Consider the following 19,499-nt stretch of genomic DNA (forward strand, 5'->3'; position numbering starts at 1 on the left):
TATTAGTAACACTGGTTTTAATGAAACTATTTTTTTATGCTCGTTATCTTTCATGCTCATATCACAGCTTTTTCTCACTCTTGCTTCATCTGTCAAAGTGAGAAAAAACTGTTGGTGGGAAAGTAATGAAATGAATTGAATAGTACACTGATGTTTACTATAGACATCAGTCACTAATTAATGTGTCTGTGAAGTCTTTCCACTGCAGGAACTCGCAGACAGTTTTTGGGTGGCCACACCTTTAAGTGTGGGAACCCCCCGAGGGCTATTTTCAGTGGAGAAAGAGAAGAAGGACCTCTTCTTAGACGGTTACTTGAATTTTGGTTTCCAGCGATTATGAAAACAAAATAATCAGGATAAAAGGTTCACTGTTTCTATTCATTTTGCTACAACCCTCTCATATTTTTCCAGTGTTAGAAATGAAGCCCACCGCTCTCCTATACAGAGGCGTGCTTTTCACTTGCTGTCTAGTTAAGCGCAGTACAAGATGACTGAGTTTATCTAGGGAAAGAAAAAGTTACAAGGTTTCTGAAGGAAGACCTGTGGAAAGATCGTTAACAGGTGCGTTTGTCTCTAGATCGCTCAGCGTCTTTCACCCTGAGCTCAAAGCTGTATTCCAGTCACCTCAGAGCTGAGTGTGTTCCAGTAATACGGTTGGAAAAGCAGGAAAAAGAGGAGTTGTTGCTTCTTGGCACGTTACAGCTATTCACGGATCAATATTAATAAAGCACAGATTAGCTTTGACCATTTTCCATCCACTGTTGGATCCTTAACTCAGCATTCGTGGGGCTTCTCTGACTTTCCGAGTTGGAAATCCAACTTGAGGGATCGTTCCATTTGAAAAGCCCGACTGGGAACTCGGACATTATGACTTATATAAGGCCGCTGTTGCCCACCTGCTGGCCGTCATGCAGGTCCTCCGAGGCACCTGAGCTCACAGCTTCTGTTTTGTTACTGCTTTGTGCACCTTCACACATGCTGCTGTAAAGGCCAGCACGGACAGACGAGCGTCCCTTAGACTGAAAAAGAAAAAGGCTTCTCTCCTTTTTCAGTAAATGTAATCTCCTGTTAAAATGAAGTTTATAAATTCAGTAACTGTCTGTGTTTAAGTTAATGAATGATTATATTAAATCATGCACAGTGAAATAATAATTCTGTTATAATCGAACAGCCTCACCAACTCTTGGGTGTGGCTCGATACTGTTTGGTTAAACTTGGAGATAACAACTATCTGCTCATTGATCTCAGTCATTAACAGCCGAAAGAACATGTTAAGCCTCTCTCTTTGTGTTCCTGCAGGTCTTACGGCTGCGTATTTAAGGCTCATTATAAAGAAACAGGGGAGATCGTAGCCATCAAACAAGTTCCTGTGGAGTCTGATCTGCAAGAGATCATCAAGGAGATCTCCATCATGCAGCAGTGTAACAGGTACATGCGTTACTGAACTCGATCCGTGTGCCATGAAACATAAGAAAAACCCAAAGGCAGTAAGAGCATCACTGGTGTGACTTGGTGTTTTGTGTGGTCAGCGTTTTGCCGCTCATCTTTTGCACACGTCCTTCCACCCTGTAATTACACACGACCTCAAACTGGATTAAAAAAAGTCCCCCGTAAGAGAAGTGTGGGCGTAGATGTTTAGTTAAATTGCAGAAAAGCAGTGAAGCAGATACTTTTATCTCGAAACATTTACAGTAAGTGATTTCAGCCTCTGCGGAAACATTTAGAAAGTTTCATTAAGTTTTTCTGGGGGGGCTTTCCCATAAGGTGACAGCCCCACCTCCACACCAACTGACTGTTATAAAATTCTCCAGGGGAAACACATTATTATGGTCTGTTTCTCACTGGGAAGTGTACCAGACCTGCAGAGTCTGTCATATAAAAGCGTTTACTGAGGTTTTTCATTCATTGCTGCAGCAGCTATAAATAGACAAAGTACCAGCAGTTCCAGAGTGTTCTTCAAACGTGAGCGACACTTTCACTTTGACTCAGAAACCTCATCGGGGCCTGGGGATGCTGTACTACAGCACTCTGTCTGCTGATCTGCAGATAATACAAACTGTGATTTCCACTAGAAAAATAGTGAGATCAGTAAAGTATTACATGTAGTAACAAAATAACTATTACAATATTTCGTCAACCTCAGAGATTCTGTGGTAGTTTTAGTCCATTGTGAGTTAGCACAAAACTAAACACTTTGAAGCAATAATAACTAAACTTGAACAAACACTCTGAAACTAACCACAGATGTCTGTAAATTCACTTCACCCCTGTGTGATTGCACCACAACTCAGACGTGAGCTGGCAGTTTCATAAGGTCACATAAGGTCCCCTGCTAATGTTGAGCTCAACTTTAGGAAATAAGTTTAATCAGGGAGAGAATCGTAGCCTGACTGAGCATAAAAGCAACACATTGAATCTCAAACATCCTGAAATAAATGGATGAATGTGGTCTGACTCACCGATGTCCCTGTGTTCAGTCCCCACGTGGTGCGCTACTACGGCAGCTACTTCAAAAACACAGACCTGTGGATCGTCATGGAATATTGTGGCGCTGGGTCCGTATCTGATATCATCCGAATACGTAACAAGACGGTAATGTAACACCCAGACACACACACACACACGCACACACTCACTCAGGTGTAGTTTGCATGGAGCACAGCGTGTGTGTAAGGCTTCTGCACGACTTCAAGGTTTTCGATAAATGAATGTTAGTCTGATGCATCTCTATGGATTCAGTTTAAGAATATTTAGATGTGCCTCCTCCACATCAGTGCTACGTCTTGTTTGAACATTGCTTTGCATACATGAATCTAATTAATGTTACTTGCGTTTGCCTTGTAGCTCAAAGAAGAGGAGATAGCCACCATCCTTCAGTCCACTCTGAAGGGTCTGGAGTATCTTCACTTCATGAGGAAGATCCACAGAGACATCAAAGCAGGCAACATCCTGCTGAACACGGAGGGTCAGGCCAAACTGGCCGACTTTGGAGTTGCTGGACAGCTCACAGTAAGAGAAAACAATCTGCTACTGTAAATGCATATGATGTGTGTTTGATGTGTTTTAAATGTTTTGTTATATCTGGTTTAATATAGAAAGAAAACACAATTAAACACCAGTAGTTGAATAAAGATGCTATCTGCCCTTTGAATGTTGTAGAAGCTTTAACCTTCTATGCTTCACTTTATGTTATTTTCTCTCCATCCTTCCTCAGGACACGATGGCGAAACGAAACACTGTCATCGGCACGCCGTTCTGGATGGCTCCAGAAGTCATACAGGAGATCGGATATAACTGTGTGGCAGATATCTGGTCTCTGGGAATTACAGCTATAGAAATGGCTGAGGGCAAGCCACCCTACGCGGACATACACCCAATGAGGGTATGGATCGTGTTATAGTCCACTGTAGAAAGTAGGGGTGGAGCCGAACACGGTATTCACAAAGGCACAAATAACGTGTTTTTTACAAATACTTATTTTGAACAAATACTTGAAAAAATATTTGTATTCAGGAACAAGAAAAACTTTATATCAAAAAGCTGAGTTTCCTTATGAGACCGCAGTGCATGACCGGATGAGTGAGTGGAAGAGGTGACTGACAGAGAGGCTCGGCTGAGTGACAAAAGGCTGAACTGCATCATTATTTTTGTTGAATATATTTCTTTGTACCTTAACTGGGTTCCTGAGGCAGTTTATAACTTTTGCGAAGATCGAGAGATTATTCCATTACGCTGCATTACTGACGACTGCAGTCAGTGCTCTCAATGGTCAATGGTAACTTTAACTCATGTTCACTCTGTTTACGTAGCTTTGTTAGCTCGTCATTTAAAAATAGGCTGTTGACAGAGTAACATTAAAGTTTGGTTTAAAAGGTTAAAACGATGCTTGTGTAGTTGTGTCAAATTGTATGCACTTGTGGGAGTTATATGATACGTTTAAGTTACTCTGTCTTTTGCAGACAGCAAGATGTAGACTATACCTAATTAACCTTAGCATAGCTTCCCGTCACGCATGAACTTAGCTGAAACTCCCCACATGGATTTGGGCAACAAAATAGAAAAGAGTGTTGCTGCTGCTGAGCCACCTCTTGGTCCTCCACCAGCCAAAACAACTTGATCAAGTTCTGTGTGGAAGCATTCAGTCAGTGCTGCAGATGAAACCAAACTGATATGTAATGTGTGCAAAAGTCAAATCAGCAGAGGCAGACATATCAAACATCTGTCAACATCTGTTATGCACAATCACATGCACTTAAAGCATCCTCTCCTGGTACTGTCTGCCAACCCCCCCACAAGCACCAATTCATCATCACAGCCATGTTCTGCCCCTGCAAGTCAGTTTCGCTGTCTGTTCAGTCTCCTCCAACAGGACGGGTGGTGGTGGGTTCATAATGTTCATAATGGTATTTTATCAGTAGTTGGTTTGACCACTGATGAGGCAATGGCTGTTATGTTATTTTCTTTTCAATGACGTTCCTTGTTACATGTTCATTGCTGGATTTATGGAAAAACATCAACTAATATTGCATATCCATAATGATTATAAAGGATATATTAAAGAATACTTGCACTATTACGTTAATTAAAAGTGTAACGCAAAAAAAATGTTTTTTTACGCTATTTTGAATTTTACTTGAATACAAATACAGATACCAGCTGCTTTCTACATCTCTAGTAGAAAGCAGTGCAAGTGTGTTTGCACTGTGTGTGTAAGCCCAAAAAATGTTAGTATGTAAATAATAACAGCTGTATGTGTGTGTAAGAGAACACAAAGAGAGGAAACGAAGGAGTGTGACATGAATTACTGTATTTAGCTGAACAGTGATGATTAGCTGGTTTTGCCTGCAGTGTGCTGAACTGTTTCCTCTTCCAGGCCATCTTCATGATTCCCACAAACCCTCCCCCAACCTTTCGGAACCCGGATCTGTGGTCTCCGGGCTTCCGGGACTTTGTCAGCCAGTGTTTAGTGAAGAACCCAGAAAACAGAGCTACGGCCACACAGCTGTTACAGGTAACAAAACAATCCTGTAACTGATAACAGACCGAGTGTCGTGGATGACTTTCTTTAAATTAGATTTTTAATTTTTGAAGCCACACTATGTAAATGAGGTAATAACTATTAAAAAAAAATTGTGCTCATTTTTTAATCTGTTTATTATTTTTATTTCTGTTTTATTGTGTGACCTGCTCTTTAACTTTTTCAAATCAAATGTATTTTTATTTTTAATTTTTTAATTTTTTCGATTTTACTTTTGAATTTTTTTTTTTTTTTTTTTTTTTTTATTTTTTTTTATTTTTTTACATTAATGAGCTTTATTTTTTTTTGATATTGTCTTTTAGTGAACAGCTTCACTTAACCATTCATTTTATTTTGTTTTGTTGCTGGCTGGAATTTCAGTTTAATATATCATATTATAGTAGTATTTTTTACATAATAGTAGTATTTGCTGTAATATTTGCTATTGTGGTCATGCTTTAGCTTTCATGGATCATTTCTAATTGTAACTAATGTCAAAACCCATAAACGTTTGGTTTGAGCGTTACGTGTCTTTCTCCTCTACAGCATCCGTTTATTAAATCGGCCAAGCCCAATTCCATCCTCAGAGCTTTGATCACAGACGCCATGGAGATCAAACTGAAGAGACAGGAGGAAGAACAAAGAGAGCAGGATGCAGACGACGATGAGAATTCGGTACAGACTTGAAGAGTCACAGATTATCTCCATCAGCCCTTAAATATCAATAGGATAGCATTTACAGCTTTTAAGTTACTGCAACTAAAGAAGACGTTAACTTACGAGTGTTTTTGTAGTTGACGAGCTTTTGATTTCTGACTTTCCAAAGCTAAACACAGACTCATATTTATAAACATGTCCTTTCTGGATGTTGTAACTGCCGTTGGAGAGCATTAAATCACGCTGCCCTCTGCCTCTGTGTTTCAGGATGAAGATGAGGTTGACCAGGGGACGATGGTTCGGGCAGGTACGGGTGACTCAGGAACCATCCGGGCTGCCGGTTCTTTAGGAAGTTCTCTTGGAAGCACCGCAGGAACAATGATTGAACGCGATGACACGGGAACCTTGCAGTCACAGCTGGGCACCATGGTCATCAACTCTAATGATGACGAGGACGATGATGATGACGAAGATGCTGGCACTATGAAAAGTAAGTCCCTCTAAACACATGAAATGCGTGTTGAAGTGATCGATGAGGGCTGCAAAATCAACTAAACTAAATTCTGGCCTCTGATCATAATCAAAGTTAACTTTTTACAAAGTGTAGTAGTAGTAGTATAATAGAAGTAGTAGTAGTGTAGTAGTAGTAGTGTAGTAGTAGTAGTATAATAGAAGTAGTAGTGTAGTAGTAGTAGTAGTGTAGTAGTAGTAGTGTAGTAGTAGTAGTAGTAGTAGTATAATAGAAGTAGTAGTGTAGTAGTAGTAGTGTAGTAGTAGTAGTAGTAGTAGTATAATAGAAGTAGTAGTGTAGTAGTAGTATAATAGAAGTAGTAGTGTAGTAGTAGTATAATAGAAGTAGTAGTGTAGTAGTAGTATAATAGTAGTAGTAGTAGTGTAGTAGTAGTAGTAGTGTAGTAGTAGTAGTAGTAGTAGTAGTATAATAGAAGTAGTAGTGTAGTAGTAGTATAATAGAAGTAGTAGTGTAGTAGTAGTAGTATAATAGAAGTAGTAGTGTAGTAGTAGTATAATAGTAGTAGTAGTAGTGTAGTAGTAGTAGTAGTGTAGTAGTAGTAGTAGTAGTAGTATAATAGAAGTAGTAGTGTAGTAGTAGTATAATAGAAGTAGTAGTGTAGTAGTAGTATAATAGTAGTAGTAGTAGTGTAGTAGTGTAGTAGTAGTAGTAGTGTAGTAGTAGTAGTAGTAGTAGTGTAGTAGTAGTAGTAGTAGTAGTAGTAGTAGTATAATAGAAGTAGTAGTGTAGTAGTAGTATAATAGAAGTAGTAGTGTAGTAGTAGTAGTAGTAGTAGTAGTGTAGTAGTAGTAGTAGTAGTAGTATAATAGAAGTAGTAGTGTAGTAGTAGTATAATAGAAGTAGTAGTGTAGTAGTAGTATAATAGTAGTAGTAGTAGTGTAGTAGTAGTAGTAGTGTAGTAGTAGTAGTAGTAGTAGTATAATAGAAGTAGTAGTGTAGTAGTAGTATAATAGAAGTAGTAGTGTAGTAGTAGTAGTAGTGTTGCTTCTCTGTGATCTTTGGCTTCGTATCGAGGAGCTGGTTGTCTCGCTGCAGAATGAATTAGAGATTAGTCGAGTGACTTCTCAGTGCTGAAATCTAAATATTTAAATTGGGTAAGTGTTTGCTCTGCACTGTACACCTCAGTGTGATTTTAGCTACAGTGAAATGTGCTCGTACATTTGTGGAGCTGTGCCTGATAAATGCAGTGATAAATTAGCTCTCAGTTTACTGGAAAACATGTAAGAGGAACCAGATGATGACGTGCTTTGGCATTATTTTTAAACAGACAGGATCAGTGTCTCTTTCAGTGTCCCTCTCTTTCATGCACTCAGGGTTAGAATAATAAGATCGAGACATTCAGAACCGTGTTCATGGACATGCACTGTGTGATATTCTGCCTCTGTGACAGGCCAGCGGGATTATGACAGAGAATTGAGTGAGCTGAACTATGTGTGCAAACAAAACCGAAATAAAAACAGAGATTTTAATGGCCACTTACAAAACTGAAGAAAATAAGCCTGAGCTTTGGTGCAGGTTTACTGACACTGGGATATCTATCAGACAAATACCACACATTATAACTGAACCAACAATGAAACTAATAATGCCTTCATGTATTTGCATTGTTCTGCAGAACATGCAAAATGCTTGAAATTGAAACAAAAAGCTCAGAATATTCAAAGGCTGGAATGACTGCAGGTTAAGCGGTGTAACACAGTCATTTTTTAGCCATAATATCCAAAGATGCAGCTGTAGTGTTTAATTTGTCCACGAGGGGGCAGACTGTGCCCGAGCTGTGAACCGACAGGTTCACTGTGTTGTGTGTGTTGGTGTTACTGAGGATGTTTCCTCCAGAGGCTTGAACTCTCACCACAGTGACTTTCCTCCTAATTCTGGGTGTTTCTGTTAATTCCTAAATTACAAGCACGAACTTGCTGCTGGTGAACTCGGGCGGGATGCGTGTCAGCAGAGTGCACTTATAAATGTGCAGGCCTCGAATAGTAACAGCAGAGTTTGTTTCATGTTTGATTTATACACCACAGTGATTTTTTTTTAATGGCTCAGTGTGTGTGATGTTAGCGGCGGTGATGTCCTGAACACTAACACTTTGTATGGTCACGTGTGATTCTGGGTAATGTAGTTCTGCTTTATTTCTTGTCTTTTTATATAACCTGTGAAAATATATGAGAGACACATGGCACTCAGATAACCACGAGTAGAAGTCTACGGCAGAATTATGTAGTGCGATTCTTGGCAGTTGGCCCACCTCTGCATCCAGTGAGCCAATCAACAGCCAGTTGTGTGGCTGCAGGAGAGGTTTTATTACAGCTTCAGCTGTGTGGTGGCAGGTATATCTATTGTTTTATTGGGCCAGTCAATGTAGGTAAATGTATTTATATTTTATTCCTGGCAATCTATTCAGAATATTCATTAGCTTCCTGTCTGTGCAGTCCTCTGGTGGGAGGAGGCATGGACATTAATCATGTGGATGCTCTGGATTGATCTGTTTAGGCGATATTATGTGAAGCTGCGTGTGTAATAAATGTGTAACTTTTAGGGGAAAATCACAAATTTTTTTCTTCTTCTTGTCTGATTTGACTGCTGATTCTGTATGTTTTTGTTTCAGTTACCTTTGAAGTAAACCTTAAGCCATTCCAGCATTGCCTGTACGCTCCCCCAAAAGCTTTGCTATAACCTTTAATTAACATAACCTGAGGGACCAGACTCAGGTCACCTGAGAGAAACAAAACCAGAGGGCAAAGAATTAGAACAAAAAGATGAATAAGATCAGACCTGCTGGAGTGTCTTTCAGGGATGTGTTGGTGCTGCATCGGTCTGTTGGCGTCTGTCGACTGTGTGGGAGCTGAAGCGTTGGCTGTATTTGGTGCTTTGGAACAGATTCTCAATAAGAGTTGGACTGAGTTGATCAGTGCTGGCAGTCTGTGGGCGTGTTTTATGTTTGTTTTTATACGCAAAGAATTAACCCCAATGAGACACTGAGCACGCTGACGCTTGACGTGTGCGTGAGTGTATATTTGCTTTAGCTCTGCGTGACTCCAGTAATATGCAGCCAGAATACGCTCTGATGAAAATAAAGCTACTGTGGAAGTTCGTGGCCAAATATCACAACTCCTACACTTCATCTAATGACAGTTACTTTCAAACCAGGGGAGCGCTGGCCACATTTACTACCACTGACACAAACTGGCAGCATTCAGGTGCTCACTAGACCAGTTTGCAATTCTCCAGTGCCCTGATGAGAAAAAAACCAAAGTAATCTGGAACCACCATCTGTGGAGAAATGGAGCTTTTAGATTCAGATATACTCACATGAGCGACATACAACCCAAAGGCCAAAGCTAGTCTGTGAGCCATCTCAGTCCAGACTCTGACCTCCTACAACAGGAAAATAAATAAAAGGCAGTGTAATGTTGATGGATCTCAGGTTAAATGACTTTAATAGTTTTTATTTTTTGCATTTCACTGCTCTATAAAAGCCCAAACTCACTTACAGCAACTCATCTCTATCATCTCAGCTCATGTCAAGAGCAAAGACGACTACCAAATTAACATTATCTGTTTGCAAGAGTTAATGTGTGCAGTTGTTTCACAACAAGGAGGTCTTTGGTTTGAATCCCCTGGCCTGCCGTGGGCCTGTATACCTGCATGGGGACTCTGACTTCCCCCCCACTGTCATGCATGTTGGTGTTTCTAAATTGTCCATAGGTGTGAATGAAATTGGCCTCCAGGTGGAAGAAAATAGATGGACGAATAAAAGCGAGGGGCTGTTTGTGCAGACTTTGAAATGAGAATTTAACTGAAGTTCAAAAGGGAAATAGATTTTTACTGCTGGTATTTTTGCACAAGCTTCTCAAGAAACTGGAACTGCTCTGACTGCCAACCACACGTAATTACAGAAATAAACGGTCTATATTTGACCCACACAGTAACGGCATGGTTGGCTGTTTCATCATAAACAACGCTGTCCACCACGTGCTGTTTACTATGACTCCAGAAGTTGACTTTCAGGTGTAATTTGAATTATTTTGAGGGCTTAACTGTTGAAGACTTAGAGTAACAGGCTTTATTGGACTGACACACTGATGCTCACAGTCACTGTTAATGCAAGACACCACACTCTCATATGAGACCAAGATGAGCACAGAAGACGTGAACACGCAGTCGTTCTGCAGACGTACACTGCCACAACGGCACTGTGAATTTATTGAGTCTCCATCACACACACACACACACACACACACACACACACACACACACACACACACACTGTGTGTCTCCGGTCAGACGTCCTGATATCAGGTTAGTATGGATCTCCACAGGCAGCGGTTTAAACTGCATTAACACTGGAACATTTCGAATTCATAATTACATTACAACTCCAGTGTCCTTCAGTTGTGTGTTTGTGTGTGTGTGCGCGCGAGTGTGCCTTTTTCTCTTGTCTTTAATGTGCTCCTCAGAGGGTGCCTGTGTGTGTCCCAAACTAATGACTGTGGTCTGATACTGAAGGGGCCCTGAAGATCAAGATGAGATATTAGATCAGTTATTGATCCTCCCCAATGCTACTGAAAAATAAAAGGAATTTTAATTTGCAGTGATTAGCCCTTAACTGTGTCTGACTAGAATCCGGATTAGAAACTCATCTCCTGAAAACCTCGTAGAGTTTCAGCCAGATCTACATTTACATGGATAAACAGGTAGAAATATTGCAATTTTTAAGATCTAACTTGACAAAATCTGACCCAGAAGAGGATTTTGGTGGACAAAGGTCACACAAATTGTATAATATTGAGATAAAATGATAAAGCCAAAGGTGAGATTCACTGAGCCGTTGTATTGTTCTGCAGAGACACTTTTCTGTCCATTATTCACATGGTAACTGAGGAGCAGGAGGAGACATTATTTCAGAGGAGATTGTGTTTTAGATGTGATCAGATACTGAATTAGTGCATTAATCCCTGGCACTCATCTTGTAAGTGGTGATTATGGACACATCTGTACACATAAAACCTCCCTGTTTTAGGAGCTCTTTGCAGGTCCATCGATATTCGAAGTAGATTTAGTTGACAGACATTTCAATAAATTCCTCCCAAGTCTGCACTACAGTACAGGCAGAGATGATGTTGACTTTAAATTAGCTGGTTGGGGGAGGCATGCAAGTGCAACGCATTAATTGCAACTAATATTCTAACCACAGGCTCTTATGTCAGAAAGTTACCTTATGATGTGACCTTTTGATATTTCTCAATGAGACAAGTATGAAGCTATAAAGATGTAGTCTGTGCTCTTCGACCATAACGCAGAGACACAAAATGGGAACATGTGGCAAGTTCTGACATTGGTCTCTTTCCCTCCGTCTCTCTCATGCAAACATGCAGAGTGGCTGGCAGTGTGATCTGAGACTGATTCAGGCTTTCCATTTGTCATCTGAAGTGGATGTAGTCTGCGCCATTAAATTATTTAAATAGAGTTTTCTAACTCTGAGCTGTGACAGTGTTCTCTAATGTCTCTAACATTTTCTAATATAGCAACTCACAGCCATCACACAGTAAACTCTGTACTCTTAAAATGAGTAGGGCAGTGCATTTTCCTCCACCTTCTCTTTACGGATCCTCGTTAAAAAGACAGAAGAGCTTTTTAAACCTGCTCATCTCTCACAGCTCTTTATGTTATTAATGTTTAATTTTGTTGTGGAAAGTTGTAGAACGCACTTCCTTGGCTTTAAATTGAAACTGTATTTTCCTAAACTTGTAGGTTAAAGACTGCAGCCTTAGCTGTTAATTCTAATGATCCAACACCCCAAAACATGGATATATGTGACATATGTCCATACGGATCGCCGGCTACGCCAGCAGAAGGTGTTTGTGATACTGGTTTCTTCTCCTAAACAAAAGCTTCTGTTAACTGTTGGCATGCTCAGACTTGATGGCATGAAACTGTAGAAAAGCATATTGTCTGTAGGCTAATATGGATGGAATAGGAAAACAGTATTTGAGTAATGAGCTTTTGGTGATCGTTCTGACCTTTATCAGTCCCCGTGATCATCATCCATTTGCACAACCCTTGTTTTAGATATGCAAAAAGTTTCAAACTTGAGCATAAATGTGTCTGAGGTTATTAAGTTTACTGGTTACAGTAAGCCACAGAGCCTAATTGTATTCCAATGCTGAATTGTGACCTGGTGCCTTCTTGTAATTTTCTTTACATACAAGTAAGCAGATTTAGAAAAGGAACTTTGGGTTATCTGTGAAGGTTCTCAGTCATCCAGATCATCGTAGTCTAAGAAAAAAGCGTCTGGACTTCTTTAAGTTTCTTGAAGACGTTTCATCCGAGAAGTTTCTTCAGTACTGAGAGCGTCTGGTGGAGAGTCCCAGATTGGGAGTGTCCCCAATAGGGTCATGGACCCCCTATTGATCCTCTACCTAACGAGTCACTCTCAGCCAAGGTTTTGGGTGAACCCATAGTGAGACCTTGCCACACCCTGTTATCTGATTTACTGAGATCAAACGGCCCAGGATGAGCAATAGACCATTGGGTTTATTTTTTTAATGCATAGAATCCAGGAAATAAAGTCGCTTAAAATAACCTGTGAATGTCACCAGCCCACCTGCTCGAGGTGTCCTCCCAGGTGTGCAGCTAAAACCTACATCCCAGCAAGCTTCTTGAAATCCAAGTTCTAATAAAACCAATTTTTTTACTTTAAACCGTTAAACTTATACAAAGTTCTACAAAAATAAAAAGCAGGCCACTATTTATACTTTTTAATTCAAAGTAAACGCCACCATGTCGACTTCCTGCAGTGATGCGACTGCAGTGATGATGTAATTGGTCAGAAAAGACCCAGCAGACAGCAAAGAAGATCAGTGGCAGAGCAGAGAGGACAGAATAATGGGCTTGTCAGTGGGTGACAAACGGTAATGGCAGAATGCTTTTCTTCTACTCTTTTATTTTTGTCTTTTTGGTACAGGCCTCATCAGCTGAGGGCAGTCAGGCTGCCTCTCCAAGCCGCTCATTAATGTCTCAATCAGCTGCTCAATTGGTATGAAATATTCTGGTGGCTGGTGCTTCCAGTAAAGGGGGGGAAAATAGATCAGAGTGTCCCCATTTTCCCCCCTGCTGCAGTCTACAGCATCTGCTGTCAGAAAGTAGAAAATAAATGGAAGATCTAAATGTCACAAGAATCTTTTCATTAAAGGTGATGGACGTGTGGAGTCTGGGTGCGGCGGCGCTGGTCAAATTAATTACTCACAAAGCCAGTCACGACTTTTGCTGTGTCGCTCAGCTCTCTTTATAAGTTTCCTGTGTCTGCTGATCAAACAAATATGAGAGAAAATTTACTTGCAGGCTGAGAAAGATCAAATAAAAGAATTCATTAACTTTTATCTCTACATTTGACTCTTCATATTACTTTCATTATGCATAAACTTTATATTTTACTGTTGTTTCAACTGTTAACAAAATTATTTTCCAAATATGGGATAATTAAAGTAAATCTTCTTGTTTTGCTCATTTGCTGCCAGTGTCGTCATCAGTTTTATCAATTATTGATGTTTCTCTCACTCATTTAAAAGGCTGTGTTGCACAGAAGCTGGATGTGGATCACAGTGTGGGTCAGGTTAGGTGTGAGTATCTCCTCAAAAAAGTGGTTTAGTTAAAGTGTAAGGGTAATGGATGTTATAAAACATTCAAACATGGACATCTGCATAAAAGATGGACCACAGATCAAGTGTTTGGTTTGATTTTTGTTTTTCTCGTCTCCGGCTGCAGTTTTGAAAGTGAAAAATCATGTTTGAAAACCTCACATTTAAATACTCGCAGTCTAACACTTACCCTCGTTATGTCTTTGTGGTTTTTTGGGAGTTTGCTGTTTTAAGCTTAAGTTGAGTGAGCGTTTGAATGGAATTACATATCTGAGAGATAACCTGAAGAAGTTTGGGAAAACAGACTTTTCCTAACAGTAACTGGGAATGTGTTGATGCATTCTCAATCATCCAGGAAAGTAAATCTCCAAAAAGTTGATTCTGTTCATCTGGACGTAGCGTTTTGTGGGAGGAACGTTTCGTCACTCATCCAAGTGACTTCTTCAGTGGACGTTCCTCCCACAAAACGCTACATCCAGATGAACAGAATCAACTTTTTGGAGAGTAACTGGGAATTAGGGCTGTTTGATATAACGATATATATCGGATGACGATATAAAAACATCTATCGTTTCATTTCACGCTATCGTTTGTTTCGTGGTGTCGCAAAATAAACTGTTTACGGCAATATTTTTTCGTCATTTTGATGGTCACTGTAGTGGCTATATTCATTTCTTAAAGTTCTCTCTTTCTCTTATATTTAATATAACCACACTACGGACGGACAAGCCCCAAACCCCCAAAAAAACTCTTGATTCTTTTGCTTTGATGTAGTTACTTATCTAAGGTGGAAAGGTTTTTTTGTTTTTTTTTTTCTTGTTTGTTTGTTTTGTTTTTGCTTTGTTTTATTATTTGCTTCGAGCCCTGTGTACAGGAGCGGCATGCAAAAAGATCTTTTGTTAAAAGGGTTGGCGTAATAAGCAAATGCTTCAGCCAATACCTTTTGATTAGCCTTGTCTCATGCTTTCTTTGTGGTAGATCTTTGTTCTGTCTTCACTGAGATATTTGAATGCTAATCAATAAAATCAATCAATCAATCAATCAAACAAGCGCTTGTTTTTATGCGTTGTCGTTAGCAACAACGACGGTAAAACCACGGCGTGTCAGCTTGTTTATTTTCCACATAAACCTTTCACAATAAAGCTCAAGATCCTGTTGAGACTTTTCAAAATAAACTGAATCACATGAAAGATGCAGAGAGTTTATGGATGAGAAGCAAAAAAATAAACCTTAGACTCAAACGTTAGAACAGGCTTTCCCCCGCAGCACGCCGTGTAATAAATACTCACAAAGAAAACGGCGGCTGTTACAACCTATGTCTAAAAATGTATAGTTTCATGCATCGGTTAAAACACTCGACTCCAGCTACATGACGCTCAGCTGGAAACACTTCACGCAAGTCGAGCTGCCCGAGATTCACAGAATTTACAGAAAATGTTACATCTTTGTGTGTGATTTATATCGTTATCGGACGTCTTAATATCAGGATATGAGATTTTGGTCATATTGCACAGCCCTACTGGGAATAATCTTTTTGTTTACTTACAATAAAGATCGTCATCTTTTAGTAACTGCAGAGGCATTTCTCCCCCCGTCACCTTGTAAATGAGACATATTACCATAAACATGCAATAAGAGTGGCCAGCCAGTGAGCCAGGTGGTATGGAAACACCTGACAGGAAGGTCCAGGTGTAGCTTTACAGCAGCGACTGAACTTTCAGAGTAAGAGCTGCGATTGTCCACTAGTTGGACCAACGTTGTCCTAAACAGTAAAGGTCTAAAACATAAAGAATGTAACATACTTCCTCCCACATGGCATTGCAAGCAGCATGTCCATTTACAGGAATGTGGTGCACAGCTGGAAAAAGTCTTTGTCCAGTCAGATAATTCCTCAAGTTACCAAACAGGAGATGCCAAGCACTAGATAACAAACTAGGATCAAAGTAACATTAGCTCATTGATTTTTATGGGTCTGACCTTTTGTCATCTGATTAAAGTGTTTCCTCTAATAGAAAACCAAGAGTGAAGTAAAAGTCTTTAAATAAAGGCTGCCCCCCTCACTACATCCAGCTGCATGCCTGAAAATGTATCACAATAAAAGCCTTCTGTCCACTCACACATGGAGCATTGGATTTATGTTGAACACCTGGGTTTGGAGGAAGCTAATCGATGTTAGCCAACATTAGTAGTTAATTTTGTGTTTGTTCCTCTTTGTGTAGAATTGGCTCACTGATGCTTCGTTTGCTTTCATGTTACTTTAGTGAAACTGACACCACGAGTGCAGTGCTGGCTGGTTTTGAACAGACTGAGGCTTCACTCGTGGAAATTAGAACAACTGTGTGAAGATTCAATGTTAATATAATTTCTCGTTTTAAATACAGACCTGTTGCATTCTGCAGCTCAGGTGAGTAAAGGTCTCCGAGGAACTGCATTATGCTGAAAAATTCCTTATCAGGAGAGGGTTTTTTCCCAACATGCCCACGGGTAGCTGTCGGTAGCTGTGGTTAGTTTTCTTAAACAATGACTTTGTGTGTGCCCTTGGCAACTTCATCTGGGAGAGAAGGCACCCAGCAGCACAAATGAAGAAGAACATTCATTAATTCTTTTTAGGGGGGACACTAGACTTTAAATTGATTTTGTGCTTGAATGAAAACAAACTGTGGAGCCCCAAGTGAGATTATTGATGCGATGTTAGCCATTAGTCACCATTACGAAGAAAGCAAAACACTTTGAGTGGAGGTAATCGCCGGATGCCTTTCTGTTTCTGACAAAAACAAGTTTTTCCCCTCTTCATTGTTGCATTTGAGTGATAAGGAGACAGACGCGCTTGGAAATAAATGCAATAAGAGCTTACATATCTCACCCAGATCAGAATCTGACACCTTTATCTAAGATAGTGATATTTTCTTGAGAACATTAAGAGAATGAGTCACAGTTTTTATTAATTCAGTTTTAAACTATTTTCTGCTCCCACTAGTAGAGTCCTTTCAAAAAATTCTGAAAATGGATGAAAAACAACAAGTTTATCACGTCTATACTGGAAAACAGCATTTGGTAAAATCTATACTTACCTCTGAAAGTAATCTACACAATCTTCCAACATGTTGTGACTGTATTGATTTAGAAGTACTAATACATGCCCATGCTACAGTACTGCTTTCTGTGTTGGTGGAATAATTGGCATATAGTTATTCACATTGAAAAAACAAAAGTTAGAAATAGAATGTTTGTTTGCTAAAAACAATCATTTAGCCCATTGCTGGTGGGGTGTAAGGCAATGTGATGATATATCATATGTCATGTAGATGAGATCCTTCTGAGTTTTGCAGTGTAGCTGCGCACCTGCTGTAGTTTGGTTGCTGCACAGTCAGGAGTCATGCAGACACATTTCATGTATTATAGTAATTATTTGGTCTGCACCTAGAGAAGTGTGTGTGTGTGTGTGTGTGTGTGTGTGTGTCGGTCTGACCGTAAACAGTAAAGGGAGTAAACAACAGATTTGAATCACTTTAGATAATTAATATGAGGAAATAAAGTCTTAGCATGACATCAGTAACACCTTCAGCCTGTGTGACGTAAAGCTGCACAACCACCTGGTTAAAAATCAACATATTTCTTCAGCCATTACAGCATTAAACAAGCCTGAGTCACAGTCAGCGTATCCCAGTTATTACTTGCCCATTTAAAAATAAATAAATAAAAAAATTGCTGTCCATAAATTTATTTAAGTGAGCGCACACACACTAAGCAGCTCTAATGTTCTCCTACTATGACATCAGAGTTTCCAGCACGTCTAAAAGGAAAGGCTCAGGAAGTCTAGCTCTGTTATAAATCTGTGAATAACTTCTTACATAAAGAGCTTTTTAAGGGTCAACCTGATGGAGCGTTTTTAAAAAGTAGAGAATTATTAGTAGAAACGATCTCTGTTATCACAGCAGAGCGGTGCTATCTGATCACACTGAGATCTGTGCATAATGTAGGTGTGTAAAGACCGCAGGAGCTTATTAAAGCCATGAATCAAACGCTCAACGACACTCATGAACTCGCTGATTTCCTCTCGTTTGGGTAAAATTGACAGTGTGGACATTTTTATTCAGTGAACCAGAAAGCGTGTCAGTAACTCCTCTCTGGAATTGTCCATGTAGCTGCTGACTTTTCCATACACGTGCACTCAAAAGCACACAGTGTGTATATTATAAAATTACTTAGGTTGGGCGAATTTTCCAACTGGTCAATGTAATTATAACAACATTCAGCCATATTACTCATTATCTACATCCTGGTCTCCGGGGCAGGTTTTGTTAGGTTCGTTAAAATTACAAGCTAACATTGTTTTCATTACAGCAATGGAAATAATTTGGAAATGATGAGGTCTTTTTAAAAAGTCTACACTGAAGTAATCTAAAATGTAAATGTATTTTGGAGAAAATCTGTAATGAGCACCAAAAACAAAAGAAGAAGGCATCGAAGCATGACGTGTTTCCTGCTATCACCTCAAGTGTTTCTTAAGATCCTGCTGTTGTTCTGTTTACTGTCACATTTGTCTGGGTTTTATACTCATTTATATATATTGTCAACAATAGACAGCTGCTATTGTTTTTTGTTTGTTTTTGGGTTTTGTTTTGTCGTTGTTGTTGTTGACATGTCAGTGAGACAGTTCAAGCTTCGAAAGAAACAAGATGCTAATCAACACTTGAGGCAAATTTAAAATCTAAAATACCCCTAAACTTCGCTCCAAAACACAGACACACAACCTTGGGTGTTGTTTGTTTGCCTTTTCCTAACATCCAGTTTCCAAACCTTAATATTTTCTTTCCTGACCATTTATTATTAATTTAGCACTCGTTAGCAAGTCTTAAAATATTTCATCTAAGTGATTGGCTTTTTTTAATGGGCTCCATCACATGCCGTGCACTTCCTGTAACATGCATTAAAATCTGGAGGTGCTCTCCTCTCTCTATCTGGTTCAATAGTGTTACATTAAAGCCTCTGCCATCTTTTTTCCACTGACAGAGTTTTAAAAGCCATAAAGCCATCAGTACCTGAGCAAGTCACTTACTGGTATCACTTTAATGCACATTATGATAATCTTGTTCCCTGCTTATTGCTGCCTTAATAATGGAACACTTCATTGATCCCTGAAGGAAAATCCTCTTTATGCCTTCACGTTCATGCTGAGGCTAGAGTGCAGTAACCTGTGACTGTGGGTGATCGATCCACTCAGGGATCTTTGAGCAGGGCAGATGCTTGCTGACATTTGTGTTTGCACCCAGTTTTTGGTTCAGTGTTTGACTAAAGCTCTGGATAAATACATTTCTGCAGTGGAGGTATAGGTATGGAGGTGTAATGGAGGTATCACCAGAAAAACTGAGTTACAAGGAAAACGAGTTTGATGTAAAGTCAATGATTGTTTTAAACTAAGTGCAAAAAGAAAGAAGTTTAGTGCATAAAAACATCAAGCACAAATGCTCTGCCTTAGTTTGAATTATTATGCACTTTGTCAGCACGCAGTAATGCTCACACGTCTCCATTTCTGATGTGACTGACTGTAGCAGGATCTTCTCCTTTTACAAAGCTTCTAAATAAGGAGGAAAAATGAATGGATGCAGTCTGTAAAGGGGAGTACATGTAAATTACAGTCACAGAAATATTT

The 19,499-nt window shown here is 39.6% G+C and overlaps 1 protein-coding gene across 1 annotated transcript in view; it reads left to right on the top strand.

Annotated features, from left to right (window-relative positions):
• LOC146387756 (serine/threonine-protein kinase 4-like) overlaps positions 1 to 19,499 on the top strand; it is a 42,459-nt gene that overhangs the window by 9,438 nt on the left and 13,522 nt on the right. Inside the window, exons 3-9 of the mRNA XM_084929586.1 lie at positions 1,300 to 1,428; positions 2,478 to 2,592; positions 2,845 to 3,009; positions 3,215 to 3,382; positions 4,874 to 5,011; positions 5,564 to 5,692; positions 5,942 to 6,164. Of these exons, the coding sequence (XP_084785712.1) occupies positions 1,300 to 1,428; positions 2,478 to 2,592; positions 2,845 to 3,009; positions 3,215 to 3,382; positions 4,874 to 5,011; positions 5,564 to 5,692; positions 5,942 to 6,164 (1,067 nt within the window). The remainder of the gene's footprint in view (positions 1 to 1,299; positions 1,429 to 2,477; positions 2,593 to 2,844; positions 3,010 to 3,214; positions 3,383 to 4,873; positions 5,012 to 5,563; positions 5,693 to 5,941; positions 6,165 to 19,499) is intronic.

This window comes from Perissodus microlepis, chromosome 5 (assembly GCF_051167445.1).
Source record: "Perissodus microlepis isolate ML-2025 ecotype Zambia chromosome 5, ASM5116744v1, whole genome shotgun sequence".
Classification (NCBI taxonomy): domain Eukaryota; kingdom Metazoa; phylum Chordata; class Actinopteri; order Cichliformes; family Cichlidae; genus Perissodus; species Perissodus microlepis.